General features: G+C 42.2%; 3 protein-coding genes across 13 annotated transcripts in view; 1 reads left to right on the top strand and 2 right to left on the bottom strand.

Moving 5' to 3' along the window:
• galns (galactosamine (N-acetyl)-6-sulfatase) overlaps positions 1–16569 on the bottom strand; it is a 31609-nt gene extending 15040 nt beyond the window's left edge. Inside the window, exons 1-12 of one of the 4 annotated variants that reach the window (XM_061670144.1) lie at positions 16436–16509; positions 13192–13354; positions 12268–12391; positions 12093–12167; positions 11849–11951; positions 10593–10736; positions 9546–9612; positions 9117–9244; positions 8904–9043; positions 8701–8804; positions 4464–4606; positions 4259–4361 (exon numbers count right to left, since the gene is read on the bottom strand). In XM_061670144.1, the coding sequence (XP_061526128.1) occupies positions 4259–4361; positions 4464–4606; positions 8701–8804; positions 8904–9043; positions 9117–9244; positions 9546–9612; positions 10593–10736; positions 11849–11951; positions 12093–12167; positions 12268–12391 (1131 nt within the window). In that variant the 5' untranslated portion in view covers positions 13192–13354; positions 16436–16509. Of the gene's footprint in view, positions 1–4258; positions 4362–4463; positions 4607–8700; positions 8805–8903; positions 9044–9116; positions 9245–9545; positions 9613–10592; positions 10737–11848; positions 11952–12092; positions 12168–12267; positions 12392–13191; positions 13355–16435 lie in introns of those variants that run through there. The other 3 variants (XM_061670143.1, XM_061670145.1, XM_061670146.1) reach the window with 3 other exon arrangements.
• A 382-nt stretch (positions 16570–16951) lies between these two features.
• Positions 16952–19644, top strand: trappc2l (trafficking protein particle complex subunit 2L). The gene is made up of 5 exons (XM_061670142.1): positions 16952–17004; positions 17270–17442; positions 18550–18637; positions 18737–18816; positions 18898–19644. Exons 1-5 carry the CDS (start codon positions 16972–16974, stop codon positions 18932–18934), a joined length of 411 nt encoding a protein of 136 aa, XP_061526126.1. The 5' UTR covers positions 16952–16971; the 3' UTR covers positions 18935–19644.
• The window catches only part of pabpn1l (PABPN1 like, cytoplasmic), a 14619-nt gene continuing 10212 nt past the window's right edge, over positions 19056–23462 (bottom strand). For all 8 annotated transcript variants that reach the window (XM_061670133.1, XM_061670139.1, XM_061670134.1 and 5 more), the window contains 3 exons: positions 21082–21188; positions 20908–20995; positions 19056–19648 (listed from right to left, as the gene is read on the bottom strand). In XM_061670133.1, the coding sequence (XP_061526117.1) occupies positions 19319–19648; positions 20908–20995; positions 21082–21188 (525 nt within the window). In that variant the 3' untranslated portion in view covers positions 19056–19318. The remainder of the gene's footprint in view (positions 19649–20907; positions 20996–21081; positions 21189–23462) is intronic.

Here is a 23462-nt window from a genome sequence, read left to right as displayed (position 1 = left end):
CCGTCAGGTTAAATATCAGCACACATCAGCAAAATGATAATACATCTGTAGCCACCCAGGAAAAACTCTATTACCATGTCAGAATTTGATACAGTTGACCAAAAAACTGTAGATAAACGGTTCAGCAGCTGAAACCATCAACAAGCTGTCTTGACTCATTACCATCTGACTTTTTCAAAGCTAATGCAAAGTCTGTGCTAGCTGATTTGCAGAAAATAATCAATTGCTCACTTCAGTCAGGCAAGTTTCCTCAAGCTCTTAAAGTGGCTGCCTTTAAGCCTCTTCTAAAAAATAGAACGCTGTACGCTTGCATGTTAGCAAGCTTTAGACCCATCTCAAATCTCCCTTTCATAGCAAAGATTGGAAGAAAGTTATTTTGATCAACTCAGCAATTTCTTGAACTTAAATTGACTTTTTGACAAATTTCAATCAGGTTTACGAACTCATCTGCTCTAAAAGTGCTAAATGATATCAGAATCATCTTTATTTGCAAAGTATGTCCGAAAAACACACAAGGAATTTGTCTCCGGTAGCTGGAGCCGCTCTAGTACGACAACAGACAGTCAATTGACAGATAACACTTTGGAGACATAGAGACATTGACAAAAATCAGTCACTGAGTAATAAAGGGCTGCTAGTTATCTGGTTTTAAGTATAAGTATAAGGTTGAATACTGACTTGGGAAAGGTATCAATTCTGGTCTTGTTGGATCTCAGTGCGGCTTTTGATATGGTAGATCATAATATACTGCTGAACAAATTGGAAAGGTGGGTAGGACGAAATGGAACAGTCCTTAAATACTTCAGGTCCTACCTGGAGGAAATTAGTTATTTTGTAACCATTGGAAGTGTTCAATCTCATCAAATGGCAATGACCTATGGGGTCCCTCAAGGGTCAGTGCTAGGACTCCTCCTGTTCAGCCTGTATATGCTACCCTTGGGTCAAAATTCAGAACTTTAATTTTGACTATCATGGCTATGCAGATGACACACAGTTATATCTAGCAGTGTCTCCAGATGATTACAGTTCAATTGAGGTGTTGTGTCAGTCTAAAACAGATAAATAACTGAATGAGCCAAAATCCTCTTCAATTAAACCACATCAAAACTGAGATAATTGTTTTTGGCAATAAAGAAAAGAGGATTGCTGCTAGTTAATACCTGGAGTCACTCTCTTTAAAAACCAAAGACCAAGTCCGCAGCACTGTATGCTGTTTTAATTGTACTTTTATTTTTTCTCTTTGTTTTAAATGTTTATGAGCTGCTTTTTTTGGTCTTTAAATGCTTTTAATCATGTAAAGCACATTAAGTTACCTTGTGTATGATATGCGATATATACAACCCCAACTCCAATGAAGTTGGGACGATGTGTTAAACAAATAAAAACAGAATACAATGATTTGCAAATCATGTTCAACCTATATTTAATTGAATACACTACAAAGACAAGATATCTAATGTTCAAACTGATAAACATTATTGTTTTTAGCAAATAATCATTAACTTGGAATTTTACGGCTGCAACATGTTCCAAAAAAGCTGGGTCAGGGTCATGTTTACCACTGTGTTACATCACCTTTTCTTTAAAAACATTCAATAAATGTTTGGGAACTGAGGACACTAATTGTTGAAGCTTTGTAGATTGAATTATTTTCCATTCTTGCTTGATGTACAGCTTCAGCTGTTCAACAGTCAGGGGTCTCCGTTGTCGTATTTTACGCTTCATATTGCGCCACACATTTTCAATGGGAGACAGGTCTGTACTGCAGGCAGGCCAGTCTTGTACCCAGACTCTTTTACTACCAACCCACGTTGGTGTAACACGTGCAGAATGTGGTTTGGCATTGTCTTGCTGAAATAAGCAAGGGCGTCCATGAAAAAGACGGTGCTTGGATGGCAGCATATTTTTCTCCAAAACCTGTATGTACCTTTCAGCATTAATGGTGCTGTCACAGATGTGTAAGTTACCCATGCCATTGGCACTAACACAGCCCCATACCTTCACAGATGCTGGCTTTTGAACGTTGCGTCCATAACAGTCCGGATGTTTCTTTTTTTCTGGCCCGGAGGACACGACGTCCACAATTTCCAAAAACAATTTGAAATGTGGACCCACAGAACACTTTTCAGCAGTCCATCTTGGATGAGCTCGGGCCCAGAGAAGCCAGCGGCGTTTCTGATAAATGGCTTTTGCTTTGCATAGTAGAGTTTCAAGTTGCACTTACAGATGTAGCGCCGAACTGTATTTACTGACATTGGTTTTCTGAAGTTTTGTTCATAAAGTGGTGAATCAACTTAATTGGAATTGGGGTTTGTCTAATAAACTACATAGGGCACTTATACATTAATATGAAGTAAAGATGTTTTGTTTTTAAAACAACCCAGCATTTCTGAATAGTCATTTGATTTAATGGCTTGATATTGTTGAGTTAAAAAAAGCTACTCAAAGAAACACCACAGGAGCACAAGTTTCCGGTACAAAAGACCTACAGGTATGACAAAGTATTTTGAAATATTAACGTCACCGCAATGCCTGGAGAGTTTGACGGGAGCCGTTTAAGCCTGTGAAATTTCTCATTTTCCTCATGGCTGAGCTGCACGAACACAGCCTTGAGTGATACCGCTCCTGGCTATTAACCTGTAATTTCTTCTCACACACCCACACACAACCACCCCCACCCACCCACACACACACCCACACACGGACGCACACACACAACCCTTGTTTATTTTTCACAATGCAGGATAAAATCTAAATTATCAGAAAGTAGCACAAGAGCTGATACAAAAGCAGGAAAATCTTAATTATCTGAAACAAGAAAAAGCTCCTGCATTTGGTCCAATGTAGTCTCATCAGAGAATTTGAAAAAAGTCGATTAATTATTCTATTTACATTTCGTGTGTCTATGAAGCGATTATGTGTTGTCTGAACAGTTTAAGCATTCTATAACTATACTAAAGGCATTGGCTTTTGTGGGACCTCAGACGAATACAACCCAAAGTACATGCATGCAAAGGCTTTTTCTTGTCTCTCTCTCTCTCTCTCTCTCTGTTTTGCCCCCCCCCCCCCCTATCTCTCTCATGTACTCACACAAATCAATAAGCAACTTGCAGGCAATCAGACACCATTATTTGTGAAGTTCCACTTGAGTTCGCATGAGATGATAAAGGAGGCTGCCATTGATTCAGCAGCCCTGAAGGAGAGAGCAATTTAAGCGACCGATGGGGCATAAAGCAAACTGAATCGCAGCAAAAGAGGGAGGAGCAGAGATGGACATTTAGAGAAAAGGTATCAAACTGTACTGCTTCTCAAATATTACATTTCATATTCCTCTTGATGCATATAAGTAGCACAAAGTTGTAGTTGCCAGCTTTTTTTTGTATATCTGTGTGGTGGCAAAAGAAGTCCCACAGCAGGAAATGTTGCTATGTAAATTGCTAGGAGGGAATTCTCCACTGGAGCTGGAACAAACAAGTCTACTGGCTGATGAATGATGCAAGTTTGCTGATTTAGGGGGTCCTCATTAATATTCATTACGCTGTTATGTACACAGCAGTCGACTGATGAGCCATTTTCAACACAACACCAGCAGAGAAAGCCACGAAGTGGTTCGATGTGTCAGTGCATTTGTAGAACAACAGAACACTGATTGCACTATACCATATGACCAAAAGTATTGGGACATATGTTCATTAAACTAGATCAGTTCTCCTCTTGTCGAAGGATTTTGACTTGTGGAAATTGTGTCCATTCATCGTAAGCTACAGTACATTTGTGAGGTCAGAGGTCACAGATGTTGGATTAATGGGGCTACCAGCTCACAATATCTGTTCTAGTTCATCTCAGAGGTGTTTGAGGGGCTTGAGGTTTCAACATCAAACTCATGCAAGGATAACTTCATGGACCTTGCTTATACTAATGTGCTGGAACAGAAAGGACCTTGCCCAAACTGTTCCGATAAAGTTGCAATCAAGGAAATGGCCAAAATGTCTTGGGAAGATGAAGAGTTTATTAGGTATATGACCTGCTAAGTTTTTTTGTTTTGACTTCTTCCTACTATTGAACGTGTACATTGTAAAGTCCTTTTGTTTATTATTCCTTTTTTTCAGTTTCTTGTATTATAGCTTATTTGTTTTAGTATATGTTCAACAAAGGTTTAAAAAAAGATTTTAAGATTCTGGGACAAATGAGGGGTCTAGCCCAGCCCCTGTGCCAGAAACGTTATTGAAAAAATGTTTCTAGCACACAGTTATCTCACCTTTTTGAACTCCTCCCACGAGTTGGTCCAGGTCCAGTAGTGGGCCTTGTATTGCCCAAGCCTGACAGCCATCAGTTCATTTCCACGGTAATAGAAGATTGGCCTGTTAAAGAAGGCTTACAAGTGTGTGTGGGCATCACATGGCACCTTGGTCACAAAATGCAGGTAAAATGTGTGAGTCCATGAGTGCAGGTTATCCATTTACCTGTTTTGCAGTGTGTGTGAGCTGTTCAGGAAAACTGGTGTCAGGTCCAGTCCATCCATGGCTCGATCATCAATTGGGCTGATGCCTGCCAGTGATAAACTAGTGGTGTACAGGTCCATTATACTGGACAGCTGGAAATTCACCTTTAAAAGAACAACATATTTTAAATTAGGGCTATTAAATAGGTTTACTCGTGAACTACCCTTTAACCATGGAGGCATTGAATGAAATTAATACAATTAAACCCAAGGTACTCCTTCACTCCCACCGCTATTTTTGCACAAAACCTCTGCATTTGAACCGTCGTCATGCATGAACACGCATGATCAGCCAGCATCCAAACACAAACAAACAGCCTCATGTTTAGTAAGTGCATTGAGTAGTGAAGGAAAAAATAGAAGAATGGGTTAGCACATCCGCCTGTTGCGGGTTCGAATCCGGCTCCAGCTCACCCGTGACCCTCATGAGGATAAGCAGTACAGAAAATGGATGGATGGAAACGTGAAGTGAGGTCGGCAGACTCCGATCACAAGTAGTAAGATTTCATCTTCACAGCATTTTAATGTGCTTAGATTTTGCAGTTTACTTCTTTCTACAGGTGTGACAATTGCGAATTTCAACAATTTAGATGCCAAAGCCACGTGTCCCGAAATCACCTTTGCTAATATTATACCTTTGTCATTCATCATTTCAGTTCTTTTCACACTTGTATGACAGCTGACCATCCTAAAAAAACTAAAAAAAGGTTACTTAAAATTGCTTGTAGGGTTAAGGGCTTTATTACTGTGATTGTTCATACCTGGAATGGATTAAACATCCATTATTTCCTATATGGTAAAATGGTTTCAAACCCAAAGAAATTGGGGATTGACCAATGTTGGACTGCAGTGTATGACTGATATTATGGTGCAACAACCAATGGGAACAGAACACAAACTCACACAAATACACTTTTGATGCAACTGCTGCTCCATGCTTCTTCATCTGAATGACATAACTGATTGTTTTTGCCATGTGTAAAAATTTGTCTGGGTTCCCAAATCCATTTTGCACTTGAGGAATACCACAAATGTGCTTGTTTATGTTGGATTTTATCATTAAAATGAACACGTATAGTTGTGATAGTGTGCGTGTGTGAACATAGATAGTAAAAGAGGTGCATTTCTTCGCTGCACCTAATCTTCTTTTGCAGGTTTTTGTACAAAAATGCATCTCTTTAAATTTTCGAGGGGAAGTAAGAATAAGTAGGGAGAGGACACAGCCCGAGCTGCTTTTTTATCTCCTTCTCCCAGTTCTCAGCGAAAAAGCTTTATTTTATTTATAAACTTTGAACCATTTTCAGATAAAATGCCATTTTTCCGCTGTCATCCTTGATCTTCCGTTCCATTCTCTCCTGAGCGAGCCTCGGAGGGAGACGGCACGCTCACAATCAGATAGCACTATCAGGCCTCTGCAGCTGCATGGCCATGTGCTGCTGTGCTCCTATCCACACACACACATGGGCGCACCAGCACCGAAATTAATTCACTTTTTTTCTGCAGCAGCCACACAACTAGTCGGCGCAATGCATTCCATGAACTCACACATCCCGTTGAAATACAGATTGTCCTTAACCTTTTTCCTTATTTAAATTTTGTTTTTGTTTTTTTTTGCTTTCACATGCAAACACGCACACACACACTTGAAGAGGGACAAAGGGAAGCCAAACTGACATTTAGCCTGTAATACCTTGGATGACCAACACAAAAGGTGTCTGACAGAGCATTAATTCACGTGTTGCTTATTTTCTTCCTTTATTAGCTTGGACTCTTTTTCATTGTGCATTGAACTTCATGCTTTCTTCTAGCCTCTGGCTCTTCTCTTTTTGTGTCCTCTGACTCATCACTCTTTGTTACTGTCACTCTTTTTGCCCCATTCCCTTTCTCCGTGCGGCCGTGTGTTGGTTATTCGGAGGAGGCTCTCTGTGCTTGTGTCTGCATCCTGATAACAAAAAGGGATTGTGATGCTCCACTAAACGACAGGCCTGACACCCCACCCGCCTCTCCATCTTTGTTCCGTCCTTATCCTCCGGGGCCGCTTAGATCCCTTGAGAATTGGGAAGAATGCTGAAAATGCACCTGCTTCGCACAACCCTTCATTCCACTACACCTCCTTACACCCTCTTTAATACAACTTTGAGGTTAACTGTGTGTATACTGAGGGGCGAAATAAAATAAAACTTAAAAAACGTTTGGTCACTGTGTATTGGTTTCGTAGTTTCTAGTTTAAATAGTCTGTCAACTAGATAATCCACAACCAATTTTTACAGAATTTTGTAACATGAATTATTGCTACCCAACGATTGCCATTTGTTGCGCTCACTTTACTATGTTTAATAGTAGAACCATTGCCCAACAGATTTAAAGAATTTGGTCATTTGTGAGCTAATACTTTCCCCAGCCAAAATACTGATTAACTCAAAAATATTGGCCTTTTTTTGTTTTGTAACAAGAACAAGGGTGAGATTAAGGAAAGAAAAGCAACAATTTTACGGCATTGAAAGCACCAGAATGCTCAGATGTTATCGCTATAGACGTCCCTTAAGAGCATACTTGGTGTATTGGTGTATTGTGTATAATATGCTTTGATGTATTAATCCATGCTCGTCCTCAATTCAATGTATTCATTGGCATTGCGGTTTGCTAGCAAAATGCATGCGAGAATTGCAATTTGTAATTGAGAACAAGAAATATTTTCTGTGTCTCAGCCTCTTTGTTGATCTTCTCCCTTGCACCTTGTTCGAAAAGACTTCGATGTGCACACAATAAAGATGTTGTTGGCTCTGGATCAACAAAGAGAGATAAATCCAGTATACTGGATTCTCCAACAACGCACTTACATCGAAGATCTATAGATCATTTCATAACATAACATTCTCCACCACAAAAAAGACCTCTGACATACAAACTGAATCTCCATGCATATTCGTGTTTGACGCACTTGCATGCAGAGACACAGTGGACAATTATGATGACAAGGCCCTGCATACAGAACAATGTGCCTGGCAGTCGAGCGTTCCTCTTCCTCTTCTCTTTCCACAGCAGCCACCTCTTTTACATCTTCTTCCTTGCACCCCCTACCACCTCCCACCCACCTTCCAGTTTCTTTATCCTCGGCGCCTGGCATATTCAGATACTGAAGTCCTCATTACAGCTCAATCCAACCTCAGCAAACACACAAACAGATTAGCCGCTTAAGACGCTCCCAATCCCCCGCTCCCTCGCTACTCTGCAGCGCTATCAGGCCCCACCACAACCCTATGAGATGAGCCAGGGGCAAGGCTTACTGCAGACTGCAGCCTCCACTCGCTCCGCCACCAAATCCCTCCGCATCACAGCCCCATGTCACAGCTGCCCCTAATACAATTAAAAGTCATTTGCAGAACGCACAGACTTAAAGGATCACGGTGTAGGTGGGAGGTTAAATTAGGTTGTGGGACAGAGAAGCGAGTTGAGTCAATAATTGTAGCTAAAAATAACAGGAAATGCTTCCCCCAAATTTAGGTTGCAATCATACACTTGATCTTTCCTGCCGATGAGTTGAATCACTCGATAGAAGTTGAACACAGTCAAGATTAATCGCTTGCAGCACAAGTGGCTGTGATGCGTAGTGGTAAATAACACACAAAAGAAACAAAACATAACAAGCAACTCAATACGGAGGATTAGTAAATCAATTATTCATTCGCTCTCTAACTGATTTACAGGACTGCACGCTGCCTGCAGCTTTCTATTTACACTTCTGGTACCTGTTGATAGGCGGAACATTAGGAAGGAACAAAGCCAAAGCCGAACACATGACGCTGATTGTTGATGTGAGGAATAGGATTGCAAAATTTTAGCAAGCCAATTGTATGCAAATTTGGTTAACTTTCTGTGTTGCTCTTTATCTTCTTTCACAATGGTTAATTATGCTACAGCAGAAGTAGTGAAGTCACGGGTGTGCACCCACAGCAAGTTTTGATTATATCTTTGCAATAAATGTATCTATGCTACTTTTGTCAAGTTTCACAAAAAACAAAAAATAATTAATCAACCAATATTTTTTTAATGTTACGGAAAAGGACATCAGGATGTTCATGAGATTACAAACCTTTTTCCAACTAATTTTCTGAAAGCTTCTGAAAATTTCTCCCACTAGGCCTGCATAATTAGGGATTAGACTTTCTCAGGCTAGACCTTTCTATCACAAATCTCACCGTGCCTGCTGTGATATGTCCGGGCCACCAGGCAATGGCAGGCTCCCTCATCCCCCCTTCGTAAGTGGTCTCCTTCCCACAGAGAAATGGCCCATTACTGCCACCTGAACCATTGGAGGCACAAAAGCACAGATCAGTGACCACATGACATAACCACACAAAAAAGGCTATAAAAATGGCTTGTTTCTAACTATGACACTTACTCTCATTTGCGCCAGACGTAAGAGCGGCTCCGTTGTCTGAGGTGAAGAAAACAAAGGTGCTATTTTCAATACCAAGAGTTCTCAGCTGTGACAGGATCTGACCAACGCTGTAGTCCAGCTCCATCACCGCATCACCATACCTACGTAACACAACATCCCCTCAACAAAAAGAATCATCCGGTCCTGTCGTCAAAGAATGATAAGAGAACACACCGGCCTCGCTGGCTCTTCCCGAGGAAGCGTCTGGAAGCATAGACTGGGGCATGAGTGGCGTCAGCGGCCCAGTACAGGAAGAAGGGCTGTTGGGCCACACTCTGTCGATATATGAAGTCAAGACCTTCCTGTTGAAGATTTAAGAGTTCCCTTCATTTTTTCGAGCAGTGGGGGTGTGGTGGTGCACCTTAGGCAACAACTTTACAACTTGCTCCAAGATACCCCGGAGATAATCTTAGTCTACCCCAACAAGACTCAGATCGGTTTGAGAGAGTCACCCTATTTCTTTCCTTGTCATGACATGAACCCTCCCCAGCATGCAGCATGTCTATTGATTCTTCTAAGAAGAGACATCCACTGCAGGACAATATACATGTACTGTAAATGTTGGCACCTAAACATAAGATTACTGTGTACCCAACAACTTACCTCCAAGTAAATCTGTGTGAGATTGGACTCTCCCGTCTTTCTGTCAATCTTAAACTCCTCATAGTATCTACAAAACAAAGTGACATAATTTGACCATTAGTTATCCAACATCCCATTAAAGCACTTACTACTCCAGCCATTAATTTTCTGAAGTACTTGTCCTTATTAGGGTCACGGGTGAACCTATGCCACCCTGAAGTGGTTACCAGGCAATCGCAGAGCAGATATTTAAACAACCATTCACGCCCACATTCACACCCTATCAGCGATTTCGAATCTTCAATGAACCTAGCATGCATGTATGGAATGTGGGAGGAAGCCGGGCGTACCCGCAGAAAATTTAAGCCAGCATGGGGGGAACATTAAAACTCCACAGAGCCTAACCCTAGGCTAAAAGTGAGATTCAATTCCCAAACCTCGAAACAGTGAGACAAATGAGCTAAAAACAGAACCACAGCGCTGCCTACTTGCTACTCTGTTCATTTAAACCCAATTCTAAACTAAACAAACATAGGGTAGGTTATAACTGTGGGATGATGGAAGTTTCCCAGGTGCAAACTGTGATGAGTTTTGCCATGTTTGGGAAGTCTCCGCAGTGCCAAGCGGGAGGGACCACTATAAGGCGTTGCTGAAGCGTGCCACGGTGAGCACAGAGGCAGTGACAGCATCTCACAACCTATGTGCTTCACTTCTTCCAGGTGTCCTCACACTCAGCAAACACAACCTGCTGTCTCTGGAGGTAGCTTGTTTGTGTGTGTGTGTGTGTGTGTGAGTGTATGTGTGTGGGTGCGTGCCTGTTTGAAAGTTTGTTCATGTGGGTGCATCTATCCACAGCCCAGGCAAGCTGTGCTGATTAAACTCCTTCACGAAAAACACAGCCGGCTGCCAGTTGCAGCGACCCTGAACACGCGTATGGCTGTTTTCGAGGGAAACAAATGGGCGTAAAATGGAATACATAAGTGCACCCATGACAGAGGAAGAAGAGGAGCGGAAATGCTCGCCTTATTCACAGAGGCACCGTGCGCAAATGTCCGTGTGGGATTCTACCTGCCGACCATCTCCGAGTTGTTGTAGACAGGGATGTTGGGTCGCCCGCTGTTGTTGTAGGGCCCGAAATGGCAGTTGGGCGCACCAAACCATTCATCGAAGCCGTTCTTCAGGGGCAGGTACTGCGCTCTGTGGCCCAGATGCCTATCGTGAAGTAAAGTGCACTCACACAGTATGGTGTCAACGTGGCTGACTGAGCATATGCATTTTCACTTAGTCACATATGCTGCACACATTTCCACATCACACTGCTTTTAAGTCATAGATCAGACTATTCACTTGCGTAAAGGGTGCACTTTGATTTGCTGACACATTATTCTTCACAATCTATGTCAACATTTCAAATGGAAAAGTTGTGGCTTATCTAACAATCTGAGAGGTTTTAAAGTTAATTCATGGATTCAGAAAACATAGAAAACAACCCTATTGACGTACATTAAGAAAATACAAAAGATTTAATCTAAATTAATGAGTTCAATTGTTAAAATAATAATAACAATGTGACCCACAACCTGTAATATCAGTTGAAAAGTAACCCATCCCTTATGGGGAAAACATGTACGCCGGTTGCATCAGCGTGCACACCCTAAAACGAATACTTTCAGCACCTTTGGCAACACAGTTCTCAATAAAGTCACTTTGGTTATGAGTCATCATGGTAAATCTTGATTTAATTTTCCACTCTTCCTTACAAAAGCGCTCCATATCTGTCAGATTAAGAGGGCATTTCCTGTGCAAAGCCCTCTTCAGGTCACCTCACAGATTTTCAATAGGATTTAGGTCTGGCTCTGGCTAGGTCATTCCAAATACCATTTTGAATTATCCTATATGCTTTGAGTCATTATAATGCTCAAAAGTAAAATTCCTCTTCAACGTCAGCTTTCCAGCAGACCCCTGAAGGTTTAGTGCCAACATTAACTGGCTTTTGGAACTGTTAATTTTTGCCTCCATCTTGATTGAAGCCTCACTTCCAGTTGAAGAAAAACAACTGCAAAGCATGATAATGCCTCCACCATGCTTCACTGTGGACGTGGTGTTCTTATGATGACAAACATAAATTTTGGCTTTATGACCAAGAATGTCAAAATTAGGAATTGTGTCTCACATGCTTGTGGGAGACTTGATTATTTGATTGTAAAATTTAGCTGGGCCTGGGTGGTTACCCTCTGTGGTGAGGCATGGTGGTAAATAATCTTAGTCTCTAAAAATTCACATACCATTTTGAAAGCACCTGAGAGAAATCAAAAGGCACTTACCATTTCCCAACTATCTTGCTGACGTAGCCTTTCTTTTTCAGCATCTGAGGTAACAGGATCTCATCCCGGGAGATTCCTCCTACAATCTCCTGTGGTGTGTATGCTGTAAAGGAGGTAAGCACTTCTCAGTCTATGTGACTGCAGCGCAAACTGACATTAGCAGACAGGAGATGAACGTGATGGCTTGAAGTGATTTGCAGCTGCTTATTTGGCAGCAGTGAAGATATTTTTTGTGGATTTTCACCGTTTCTGGCATGACCATTAGTGGTGTAGAAACCATTTCGGACAGGTAGCCTCCCGGTGAGAAGTGCAGCTCTGGCTGTGTGAAATGGGGAAAAGAAAGTGTATTTTTTGGCAACATTTACAAGAGGAGGAAAAACAATTATATTTGTAAAACAATAGCAAGTCTGTTCACTCACATGGTGAACATAAAGGGTTGGCAGTGTAGAAGTTTGGGAGAAGCATGCCCTGTGCAGCCATAGCATCCAGATTAGGGGTCTCTCTGGAGGGCTGGCCCAAAACCCCTAAATCTCCCCAACCCATCTGATTCGCAGAAAGAGACTCTATTATCATCAGGACATAGATGCCAAAATGCAAAATTTTACAACAAACATATACAGCGGCTGAAATAAGTATTTAACATGTCACAATTCCAAAGGTGCTATTGACCTGAAAATGTCATGTTGGGGACAACCCAAGTAATCCATACATTCAAAGAAAGTAGAACAAATAAGATCAGAAATTAAGTTGCATGTAAAAATGTGAAATGGCACAGGGAAAAAATATTGAACACATGAAGAAAGGGAGGGGCAAATTAGATTTTACACCGATCTGATCGGTCTGATCGTATCGGCCAATAATATATACATACATATATATCGCCTGTGCATCTAATGCTGATCGGCTTTAATGTCATAATTCGCCGATCCGATCAATGCTCCGCAAAAAACATTTACTCCACGTAGCCATTGTGCACAGTATATCTGAATCCAAAAGCAAGTTTATTTTTAGCCTTGTCGTGTGTCTTTTGCCGTAGTACTGTAAATATCTGACCACCAATAATTATTATTATTTTTTTTTTAAAACATGTCAGCGGTGTGGGACAGACAACACGTAATGCCTGGATCAGAGACTGCAATAAAACCTTGTATTCCGATACCACCACATCCCGTTTTTTACGATCACTGGGCTTCAACTGTCAACTCAAACGCGACCGGGTACACTCGTTACCATGGCGACGACAACAATAATGGATCGCGCCGTGTGTTTGTAAGAACAAAATGGGGAAAAACGTGTGTTTGTGGTCACCGGTGCTCGAGAGAGGACGCTCGTTGAAGGCTTACTTGAGGTATGAGGTACAACCTGGTGCTGAACACGCTCAAGACTGTAGAGATGATCGTGGACTTCAGGAGGCATCCTTCGCCACAGCTGCCCCTCACGTTGTCCAGCTGCCTTGTGTCAACCGTCGAGACCTTCAAGTTCCTGGGAATTACAGTCTCTCAGGACCTGAAGTGGGCGACCAACATCAACTCCGTCCTCAAAAAGGCCCAGCAGAGAATGTACTTCCTGCGGTTTCTGAGAAAGCACGGCCTGCCACAGGAGCTGCTGAGGCAGTTCTACACAGCGGTCATCGAATCAGTCCTGTGTTCATCCATCACAGTCTGGTTTGGTGCTGCTAGAAAAAAGGACAAACTCCGACTGCAATCCTCTTGAACCCTCCGCATACCAGTCACCAGCTCTTCCAGCTCCTTCCCTCAGGTAGGTGCTACTGATCAATGCAAACTAGAACTAGCAGACATTCCAACAGCTTCTTCCCTTTTGCAATCAACTTCTTATAACACCTAACCTACAATTCCATTACAACATGCTGGCAATTTTTTGACTTGGAGTTCGTTGTCACATTTCTGTGGGGCCAATTATACATTACTCGTGCACTCACTGTAGTTGTCTCGCCACGCTGCACTATTTGCATATCTGTTGTTGACCAATACTGGCTACTCATGCCAGAGTAGCATCTGCTCAATTTGCACACTGATTGAGGAGTATCTGCAACATTTGCACAATCGACATTGGCCCAGATTATCGCGCTACTCGTCACTTTAAACCGCATACACTCCTTGAAGTCTCGGCACCCTTTGCACAATGGTCATTGCACCGGACTATTGCTATATTAGTCATTCAAACTGCTCTAAGTGCTAGAGGAGTCTGCATCTTTTTGCACAATTGTCAAAAATATATATATATATATATTTACCGGCATTACCAGATGTATCAGTTCTAGCAACCCTTTACTGGTCAGTGACTGTTTTTTTTTGTCAATGTCTTTATGCCTCAAAAGTGTTCTCTGTCAATTGACTATCTGTTTTCGTACTAGAGCGGCTCCAACTACCAGAGACAAATTCCTTGTGTGTTGGACATACTTGGCAAATAAAGAGGATTCTGATTCTGATGTCACATACTTTTAATACGATACGGCTTGGAAGCAAGCGACAAAATGTAGCCTAGCAAGCTAGTGCTAGCACTAACAGTTAAAAGCTAACATCCAGACGTTCTGTCGAATCATGCTCTAAAGTTTTGGTGTGTGTTAAGTAATTTAATTACAATAAAGTAATGTAATTACAGTAAGTTAGCACCCCTTATTTCTGTCATGTTCTAATGTTGGTTTGACCTGACTGATTAGAATACATGACCTGACTAGAGCAGTGCTTTCCAACCTTTATGAAGCCAAGGAGCATATTTTACAATTGAAAAATCTCACGGCACACCAACAAACAAAAAGTGGATACATTAATTACTGGATGTACTTCCTGCCATCTAATAGAAGACCATTCATTTGTTCTGTCTGTCACTATGCCTCACTGGCATAAAAAGGTGAACAAAGATATATTATTTATTGTAAATATATATTTTTTAGCAATTAAGTACATATATACAGTAAATTAAGTACATATATACAGTAAATGCTCCATCTTGTGATCGGATCGGTGATCGGTTATCGTTTTTTTAAACTCACTGATCGGTGATCGGCCCCAAAAATCCTGATCGTGTAAAGCCTAGTGCAAATAGGCATGGAAAGCCAAGACAACACCTAAAATCTATCAATGATCAAACAGCAATCCAGCCCCTTGTTAGTGCAAACGAATATCAACTGGTTCAGTCCTAATTGATGGCCTACAAAATGCTCTCATTGCCAAGGCGTGAGTCAAGACACATCGCATAATCGGTAAAAGCAGAGAGCTGTCTCAAGACCATCGCAAACTAATTGTTGCAAAACATAACGATGGCAATAGTTACTGGCGCATATCTAAGCTTCTGAATGTTCCAGTGAGCACTGTTGGGGCCATAATGCCACCATAAATTTGCCTCGATCAGGTGCTTCTCACAAGATTTCTGACAGAGGACTGCAAAGAATAATCAGAAGAGTTGTCTAAGAGCCAGGGACCACCTGAGAAGAGCTTAAAAAAGACCTGGAATTAGCAGGTAGGGTTGTCACAAGGAAAACAGTGAGTTATGTACTCCGCCACCATGGCCTGTATGCACACTCACCACCCAAAACTCCATTGCTGAAAGAAAAGCATGCCAAAGCTTGTTTAAAGTTTGCTGAACAACATTTGGACAAGCCAGTTAAATACTGGTAGACTATAATTTGGTCGGATGAGATCAAAATTGAATTGTTTCAATGCCATAATGCACACCACGTTTGGAGGAGAGATGGCACTGCACATCACCCTAAAAACACCATAGCAACAGTGAAGTTCGGAGGTGGGAACATGATGGTGTGGGGCTGCTTTTTAACAAACGGTACTGGTAAACTTCACATTATTGAAGGAACGATGAATGGACAAATGTACCGAGACATTCTTGAGAAAAATCTGCTGCCATCTACGAGGATGATGAAAATGAAACGTGGGTGGACATTTCAGCAGGATAATGATCCAAAACATACTGCCAAGGAAACTTTCAATTGGATTCAAAGAAAGAAAGAAAAAAAGCTGCTAGAATGGCCCAGCCAATCACCTGACTTGAATCCAATTTAAAATCTATGGAAAGAACTGAAACTCAACGTCCATAAAAGAAGCCCACGGAACCTTCAAGATTTGAACACTGCTTGTGTGGAGGGATGGCCCAAAATCACACCAGTGCCTAGCATGCAACTAGTTTCTCCATACAGGAGGCATCTTGTCATTGTCATTACAAACAAAGGCTTTTGTAGAAAGTATGAAATGAATACTAGTTGGCGTGTTCAATACTTTTTCGCTGTGTCATTTCACACTATTCCACACAACTTATTTGTTCTACTTTCTTTGATTGTGTGGATTACTTGCGTTGTTTACAGAATCTGGTTTAATTTTCATGTCAAAAGCACTTTTGGAAATATATTTAATGAGAAAAACGATGACGTGGTAAATACCTATTTCAGCCGCTGTACGTACGGGAAACGTGGGTAACGATTACAACTCAAGACGAAAAAAAAGAACGAAAACATTTGTCACGTGCTGTAATTGACTCACTCCCAGATAAAAGCAATACGAAAATTACATCCAGATTCAAGAGTGGACTAACACAAGGAAAATAACTAAAACTCACGTCATCCATAAGCATAATGATAACATTTGGTGGAGACGCAACTGCTTGCTTTTTTGTCCAGGAAGCGCATATTATGATACAGAAGAAAGTCAAAGTTGGACCAGACATCACAAACACCGCAATGCCGACCAGCACTAACTTTCAGGAAGTGACGTTTCCCTTCAGGCAGCTCATGTGCGCAGATTTTGCGCATACACATTCAACCATAGCTTTTACGTGGTCGTTGAGTCGTTTTCATGTCGTTAAACTGTAATAAATTGAGTGGAACCTTTTTAATATTTAGAAAACATATAGAGAATATGCTGTTATAAATGTGCACTCAGTTCTTGGTATTTTTTATTACCATAATAAATTTTTTGAACAGAAATAAAATCAATAATGTGTACGTACTGTTTGACAGTAATAATAATTTAAATAATAATTTAAATAGCATTATTGCCTTAAACGTATTACAAGCACGCTTAATGCAAATTTTATACGTTTCCTATCGTACAGGAACGCCTCATTGTCACGTGATCTCTGAGGGCACAACTAGAATGGCGGTGTGTATCGCTGTCGTAGCAAAAGAGGTAATATCGCTTCTTCTGGCTTCAAAGTATCAGTATTTGTGTTGGAGTTCACATAACTTCACAAGTCTCTTGTCTATGGAGACCAGAAAATCCGGGATGTTAAAATCCCGTATGGTAGTGTAGGGCAGCATTTAATATCAGCAGTCTTTCAAGACAGCTGATGTCAAAATCGCCTTCCTTTGGCTGCAAAAACTGTTCTATTTTTTATTTTTTTTTGCATGTTGACACTGTCATTGTGTCTTTGTGTTCTCGTGTGTTCCCTCAGAACTACCCGCTGTATATCCGCAGCGTTCCTAGTCAAAATGAGCTCAAATTTCACTACACCGTGCACACCTCTCTGGATGTGGTGGAGGAAAAGATTTCTGCTGTGGGGAAGTCATTGGGGGAGCAGAGAGAGCTCTACCTGGGTCTACTCTATCCCACCGAAGACTACAAAGTGTATCCTCTTTGCTAAAGAAACGCATGAATGTAGTTTTTAAAATGAGGGGTCTAACGTAAATATACTGTGTCCACATGCACAATCTCCATGCTATTCAATACAAGAGCTATATATCAAATTCCACCATTGCAAACGTAAATTTTGCAAATTTTGATTGCCACTGTCAGGAAGGTATTCATCTAACAATCATGTTTTTAACAAGGTGACCAAAACGTGAAACCTCTCAAAATGATGCAGGGAACCACAACCAAGTATATCCATCCATTCATTTTCTACACCACTTATCCTCACTAGGCTTGCAGGTATGCTGGAGCCTATCCCTACACCCTGAACTGGTTGCCAGCCAATCGCAGGGCACATACAAACAACCATTCACACTCACATTCATACCTACAGGCAATTTAGAGTCTTCAATTAACCTACCGTGCATGTTTTTTGGAGGTGGGAGGAAACTGGAGTACCCAGTGAAAACCCATGCAGGCAGAGGGAGAACAGGCAAAGAGGCCATATTTGAACCCAAGTCCTCAGAACTGTAAGGCAGATCCAGCCATCCATTTTCTGAGCCGCTTCTCCTCACTAGGGTCGCGGGCGAGCTGGAGCCTATCCCAGCTGTCATTGGGCAGGAGGCGGGGTACACCCTGAACTGGTTGCCAGCCAATCGCAGGGCACATACAAACAAACAACCATTCGCACTCACAGTCACACCTACGGGCATTTTTAGAGTCTCCAATTAATGCATGTTTTTGGGATGTGGGAGGAAACCGGAGTGCCCGGAGAAAACCCATGCAGGCACGGGGAGAACATGCAAACTCTACACAGGCGGGGCCGGGTATTGAACCCGGGTCCTCAGAACTGTGAGGCTGACACTCTAACCAGTCGTTCCACCGTGCCGCCTGTAAGGCAGATGTCCAGCTAAATATAACTTCTTTCACTGATAGTGCCAATCAAAACTAAAAGTTGTCTGTGGAAAGGCAGCATTTATGACACATGTTATACTGGATCTTTATTGTGCTGAATGAAGAATAGGGTGAGTGCAGGATCTTGCAGTTGTGTCGGTGGCATAGGAATCCCTGAATGTAAACCCTTGACTATTTACTATATACTAGATATGGGTATGTAACCAATTCAAAGGTTAAATTTGTCATTGTTGTAGACTCATCTAACACATCATTGCGAGACAACGAAATAAGAAGTGTAAGTTGAATAACTTAGTGTATTTTTTTTCCCCATGTTCCACATTGTGTCAATAATAAAGGTTACCGCTTTATTTCCACACATGACATTTTTCTACAGATGTTCAGAAAACTGCACAACTCCTTCACTGATGTAATGTGTAACCCATTCCACACTCCAGGAAATCCTATTCAGTCAAAGTAAGTTTACACTTGGGGCAGTTTGTGTAGTTGTTTTTCTACAATGTTAAAATTTAGTGAATTAACCTTTCCTCCTTTCAGGGCCTTTGATGAAATAGTCTCTGGAATGATGGCTTGATGTCCTCTACAGCCTCCCATGTACATTACCGTGCTTTACACTAATCTGTGAACCCTTGCTTGATTAAATGCATGTGAAAATAAAAATTTTACTACACACATGCATCATTTTAGTACAAATGAAGCGTCAGAATTTTCTTTATTTGTTCACATAAAGCAAAGGATGTATAAGTTAAAAGAAAAGGATTTATACAAGCAAGCACAAACAAAACACTTTCATTAGTTTGTAAAAATGGTAGGACACAGCGGCATGAATGCCTGATGGTCACCCGATCATGCATTAGCACAAGCTTAAAATGATCTAAAGGACTGATGCAGACAAAGCAGTGAACCAAACTCCGTTTCAAATCAGTTTATACACCCGCTTTGTAAACAAGCAGGGTCACTAGCGCTGTTGGGGGTAGTGCTGTCCGCTGGCCCCGGCTCCCATTTCCTCTGAAGGTGGGGTGATGAGGAGAAGACAAGGGTAGCGTTTGGACGTCTGTTCGTGATAATCCAGGTGGCCCCACTGTCTCTTCCCTACCGGGGGGCCTCCATAGTAAGGATGGGGGTTCTGGTGCTGTGGTCTCGTGGACTGGTAGCGAAACCTGCCTCGAGAGCCAGGCTGGCCCCTGGGGGGCTGAAAGCCTCGCCCTCGGCCTCTTGAGTGGCCACCTCGGTGGCCTCCCCTGTCAGTGGTGCTGATGCCAGGCATGTTGGTCCTTTTGGGCAACACCTGAAATGTTGAAGGGTGGGGGGGGGGAGAGACAAAAAAAAAAAAAAAAAAAAAAAGTCTTAAGCCCCCGTGATCCAATTTTCATTTCCCCTCTACGAGACATGGTACACAGAGTTTTAATAAAGACAATTGTGTCTTTCATGGCAACCTGAACAAACCAATACTGGTAGACCAGCCTGGATAGTTCTCACTGCATTAGCAGTATGCTCAGTGCCGTTACTACTGTGAAGAGTTTATAGTAAGTCGTGCAATACAAGTTCCTTTGTTTGGCTCGTTTATCACACCATATTTAAACATTCTTTACCACTGGGGAAAAAAAAGTTTGAGATGCACCTTTATGTTCCCTCCATTTATCACTCTGCACTGTTAAAATGTTTACCAACATCTCTTAAAAAGTACAAACTCCACTGCTCATTCCTCCAACAAGCTGGAATTGGAAATAACAGTTGCACCAAATGCAGAAAATGCAGGTGTGACCTTTAGAGTTGCTGCCACATGCACTATTCGCCAGTACTTTCTGCCCAACTTGCTGTTAACCAATACATTTTCTGGTTCAATTACAATTGGTACTTGAAAAGTCATCTTGATCATGCTCTTCACGTTTTGACATGAGACTAAGACGACAGTTAACCATACCTGCACAGTATCTCGTCATTACAAGACTTCAAACAGGATGTTCGGAGGGAAGTGTCCACGGACCTAAGACTATCAGAAGTGGACGTCCTTGGAAATTTATTGGGAGAATTAATGATGAAAAACCCATTTTGAATTTTATCATTCAGCTCCTTGTTAGAGAACAGCAATATGTGCAAAACAGTACTACATTGAACACTTGGACATGCATTCAAAAATTAAGTTCAATTGTAAAGGTTATAGATAGAGCATTTTAGATTCACCCTGAAATTTCACCTGAAAGTATCCTAAACTTTCTGTAATTTTTTGTTTTGTTTAAAAATAGTAACTTTCATGTGACATGTTACTTTGTCATCCATGAGGGGAAATTCAGGTTTATGTAAGGATGAAAACATGCTGTCATTTTAACACCCGTTTTTAATTACCCCTTTTCCACAATTAGTTTAAAATTGAACCTATGCAAGCATAAAAAGCCCACAAGGAATTTTCCCAAATAGTTTCTCTAAAACTGTTCTTTAAATTACTTCTGTCATAAGCTGTATGAGAGTCTAACAACTAGAGTACTGCACTGCTACAACTGTGTGATGATATGTTCTCTCTTAAGGAGTATTGAAGGCGATTCTCACCTTGAGAACTCTTCCTCTGAACAACGTCTCATGCAGGGCAATAGCACTCTGCACGGAGTTGCGATCGGAGAACTCAATGTAAGCAAAGCTGGAAAACATAAGATTAAAAATGTGTAAATAAGGATGTTTCTGTCAGACAGAAGTTCCAAAACACATTGTTCCCATTAAACTGACCCTTTTGGGTGACCCGAGAACCTGTCGCAGAGGATGGTGACACGGTTGACAGGACCACAGCCATTAAAATGGATCTCCAACTCATCTGCAGTAGCTCCATAGTCCACCTGGGAATTTGAACAAGAGTGGATCCTGTTAAAAAGGTTTGAAAACCTGCCATGGTTATATCCACTTTGTTTTAATTATAATTAATGCTTCCCACACAGGAGTAAAAATAAACATGTTCACATCAATGGAAATTTTAAATAAGACATTCATGTGATGTCAGCACATACAAAAGCAAGAAGTGGTGCTCCCACCCAAAAAGCAAAACGCACACAGAGCGACGCTGCTTTACAAGACCGAACAATTGCAAACTCACTAACAATCTTGCTCCAACAACATCAAAATGGGGAAAGGTTGTGAAGTGCCACCGATACTTTACTGCACTGCAAACCACAATTGTCAAAAGGAGATTTCCTTGGCTCCTGTAGCTATATTTCTTGGTCAGTGGAGAATATAAAGTGAGGAAAGGGCAGGTCGAAAGGAGAGACTGGATAAACCGTCCAAAATTAAGCCACAAACATTCAATGATTACGGTAATATATCAAAATATAAAATAAAAACAAACCAAGGATTTTGGTGAAATAGTTACAAAAATGATTTGCTATGCTCGTTTGCTGTTTCATTTTAGATTTTCGACATTTATATTTTTTTTACCGTTGCGTAAAACATGTTTTACATTTTTTCTATGTTCATCTTTATCAATTAAAAAAAAATAAAAAATACGAATAATACTTCATATGCCCCCACCCTGAGCCATCACCTTACCGTGGTGGAGGGGTTTGCGATCCTAGGAGCTAAGTTGTCTGGAGCTTTATGCCTCTGGTAGACTCATGGCAAACAGGTCAGAGGTGAGCGACCAGACAAAGCATGGCTCAAATGACCCCTTATGATGATGAACATACATGGAACATACATGGACCTCAGTTTCCCTTGCCCGGACATGGGTCACCGAGGACCACCTTTGGAGCAAGGCCTGGAAGTGGGGTTCGAAGGAGAGCGCCTGGTGGCCTGGCCTGCACCCATGGGGTCAACCTTCTCATGATCTAGCTTCACCAACTGTGGGAGAAGACAAGGGGGTCAGGTGTGTAGTGATCTGGGTAGCAGCCGAAGGCGGGGACCTTTGCGGTCCGATCCCGGGCTGGCTCTAGGGATGTGGAATTTCACCTCTTTGGCAGCGAAGGAGCCTGAGCTGGTGTTTGAGGTTGAGAAGTTTCGACTAAATATAGTCGGGCTCACCTCCAAACGTATTGTGAGGGTCATGTTGGGAACATCTAGCAGAGTCCCCTGTCAGAAGGAGCTTTAATTCCTAGCTCTGACAGAACTTCGCCCATGTCCCTGGGGAGGTGGGGGACATTGAATCCAAGTGAACCATGTTCTGTGCCTCCATTGTTGAGGGGACCGACTGGAGCTGTGGCCGTAAGGTTGTCAGTGCCAGTCGTGGGGGCAATCCCTGAACCCGTTGGTGGAAACCAGCGGTAAGGGATGCCGTCAAGGTGAAGGAGGATTTCTATCGGGCCTTTTTGGCCTGTGGATCTCCGGACGCAGCTGAAGGGTACTGGCTGACCAAGCGGAACGGAGCTTTGGTGGTCGCTTAGGCAAAAACTTTGGGTTTGGTGAGGCCATAGAGAATGACTTCTGGATGGCTTCAAGGAAATGCTGGTCCACCATCAGACGTCTCAGGAGGGGGGAGCAGTGCACTATTGACCTCAACTCAGGACAGTTGGTTGGCTGAATACTTCAAAGACCTCAATTCCAGCGACACACCTTCCCATGAGGAAGAAGAGTCTTGGGACTTTGGTCAGTTCTTCTATCTCTGGTGTTGAGGTCACCGAGGTGGTTAAAAAGCTCCTCAGTTGCAGGGCCCAAGGGGTAGAGAAGATCCATCCTGAGTTCCTATAGGCTCTGGATGTTGTGGGGTTGTCCTGGTTGACACACCTCTGCAACATCGCGTGGACATCGGGGCCAGTGCTTCTGAATTGGCTGACTGGGGTGGTGGCCCCGCTTTTTAAGAAGGGGGACTGAAGAATGTGTTCCAACTATAGGACGATCACACTCCTCAGCCTTACTGGTAAGGTCTATTCAGGGGTTCTGGAGAGGAGGGTTCGTCAGGAGCATTGTGGTTTTTATCCTGGCCGTGGAACAGTGGACCAGCTCTACACCCTCAGGAGGGTCCTCGAGGTTGCATGGGAGTTCGCCCAACCAGTCTACGTGTTTTGTGGACTGGGAGAAGGCGTTCGATCGTGTCCCTCGGGGAGTCCTGTGGGGGTGCTCCGGGAGTATGGGGTACCGGACTCCCTTATACAAGCCATTTGGTCCCTGTCCAAACAGTGTCAGAG

The sequence above is a fragment of the Phycodurus eques genome, chromosome 2 (genome assembly GCF_024500275.1).
Source record: "Phycodurus eques isolate BA_2022a chromosome 2, UOR_Pequ_1.1, whole genome shotgun sequence".
NCBI lineage: Eukaryota > Metazoa > Chordata > Actinopteri > Syngnathiformes > Syngnathidae > Phycodurus > Phycodurus eques.
The sequence above is the reverse complement of the archived record's forward strand: the minus strand, read 5'-3'. Positions and strand labels throughout refer to the sequence as shown.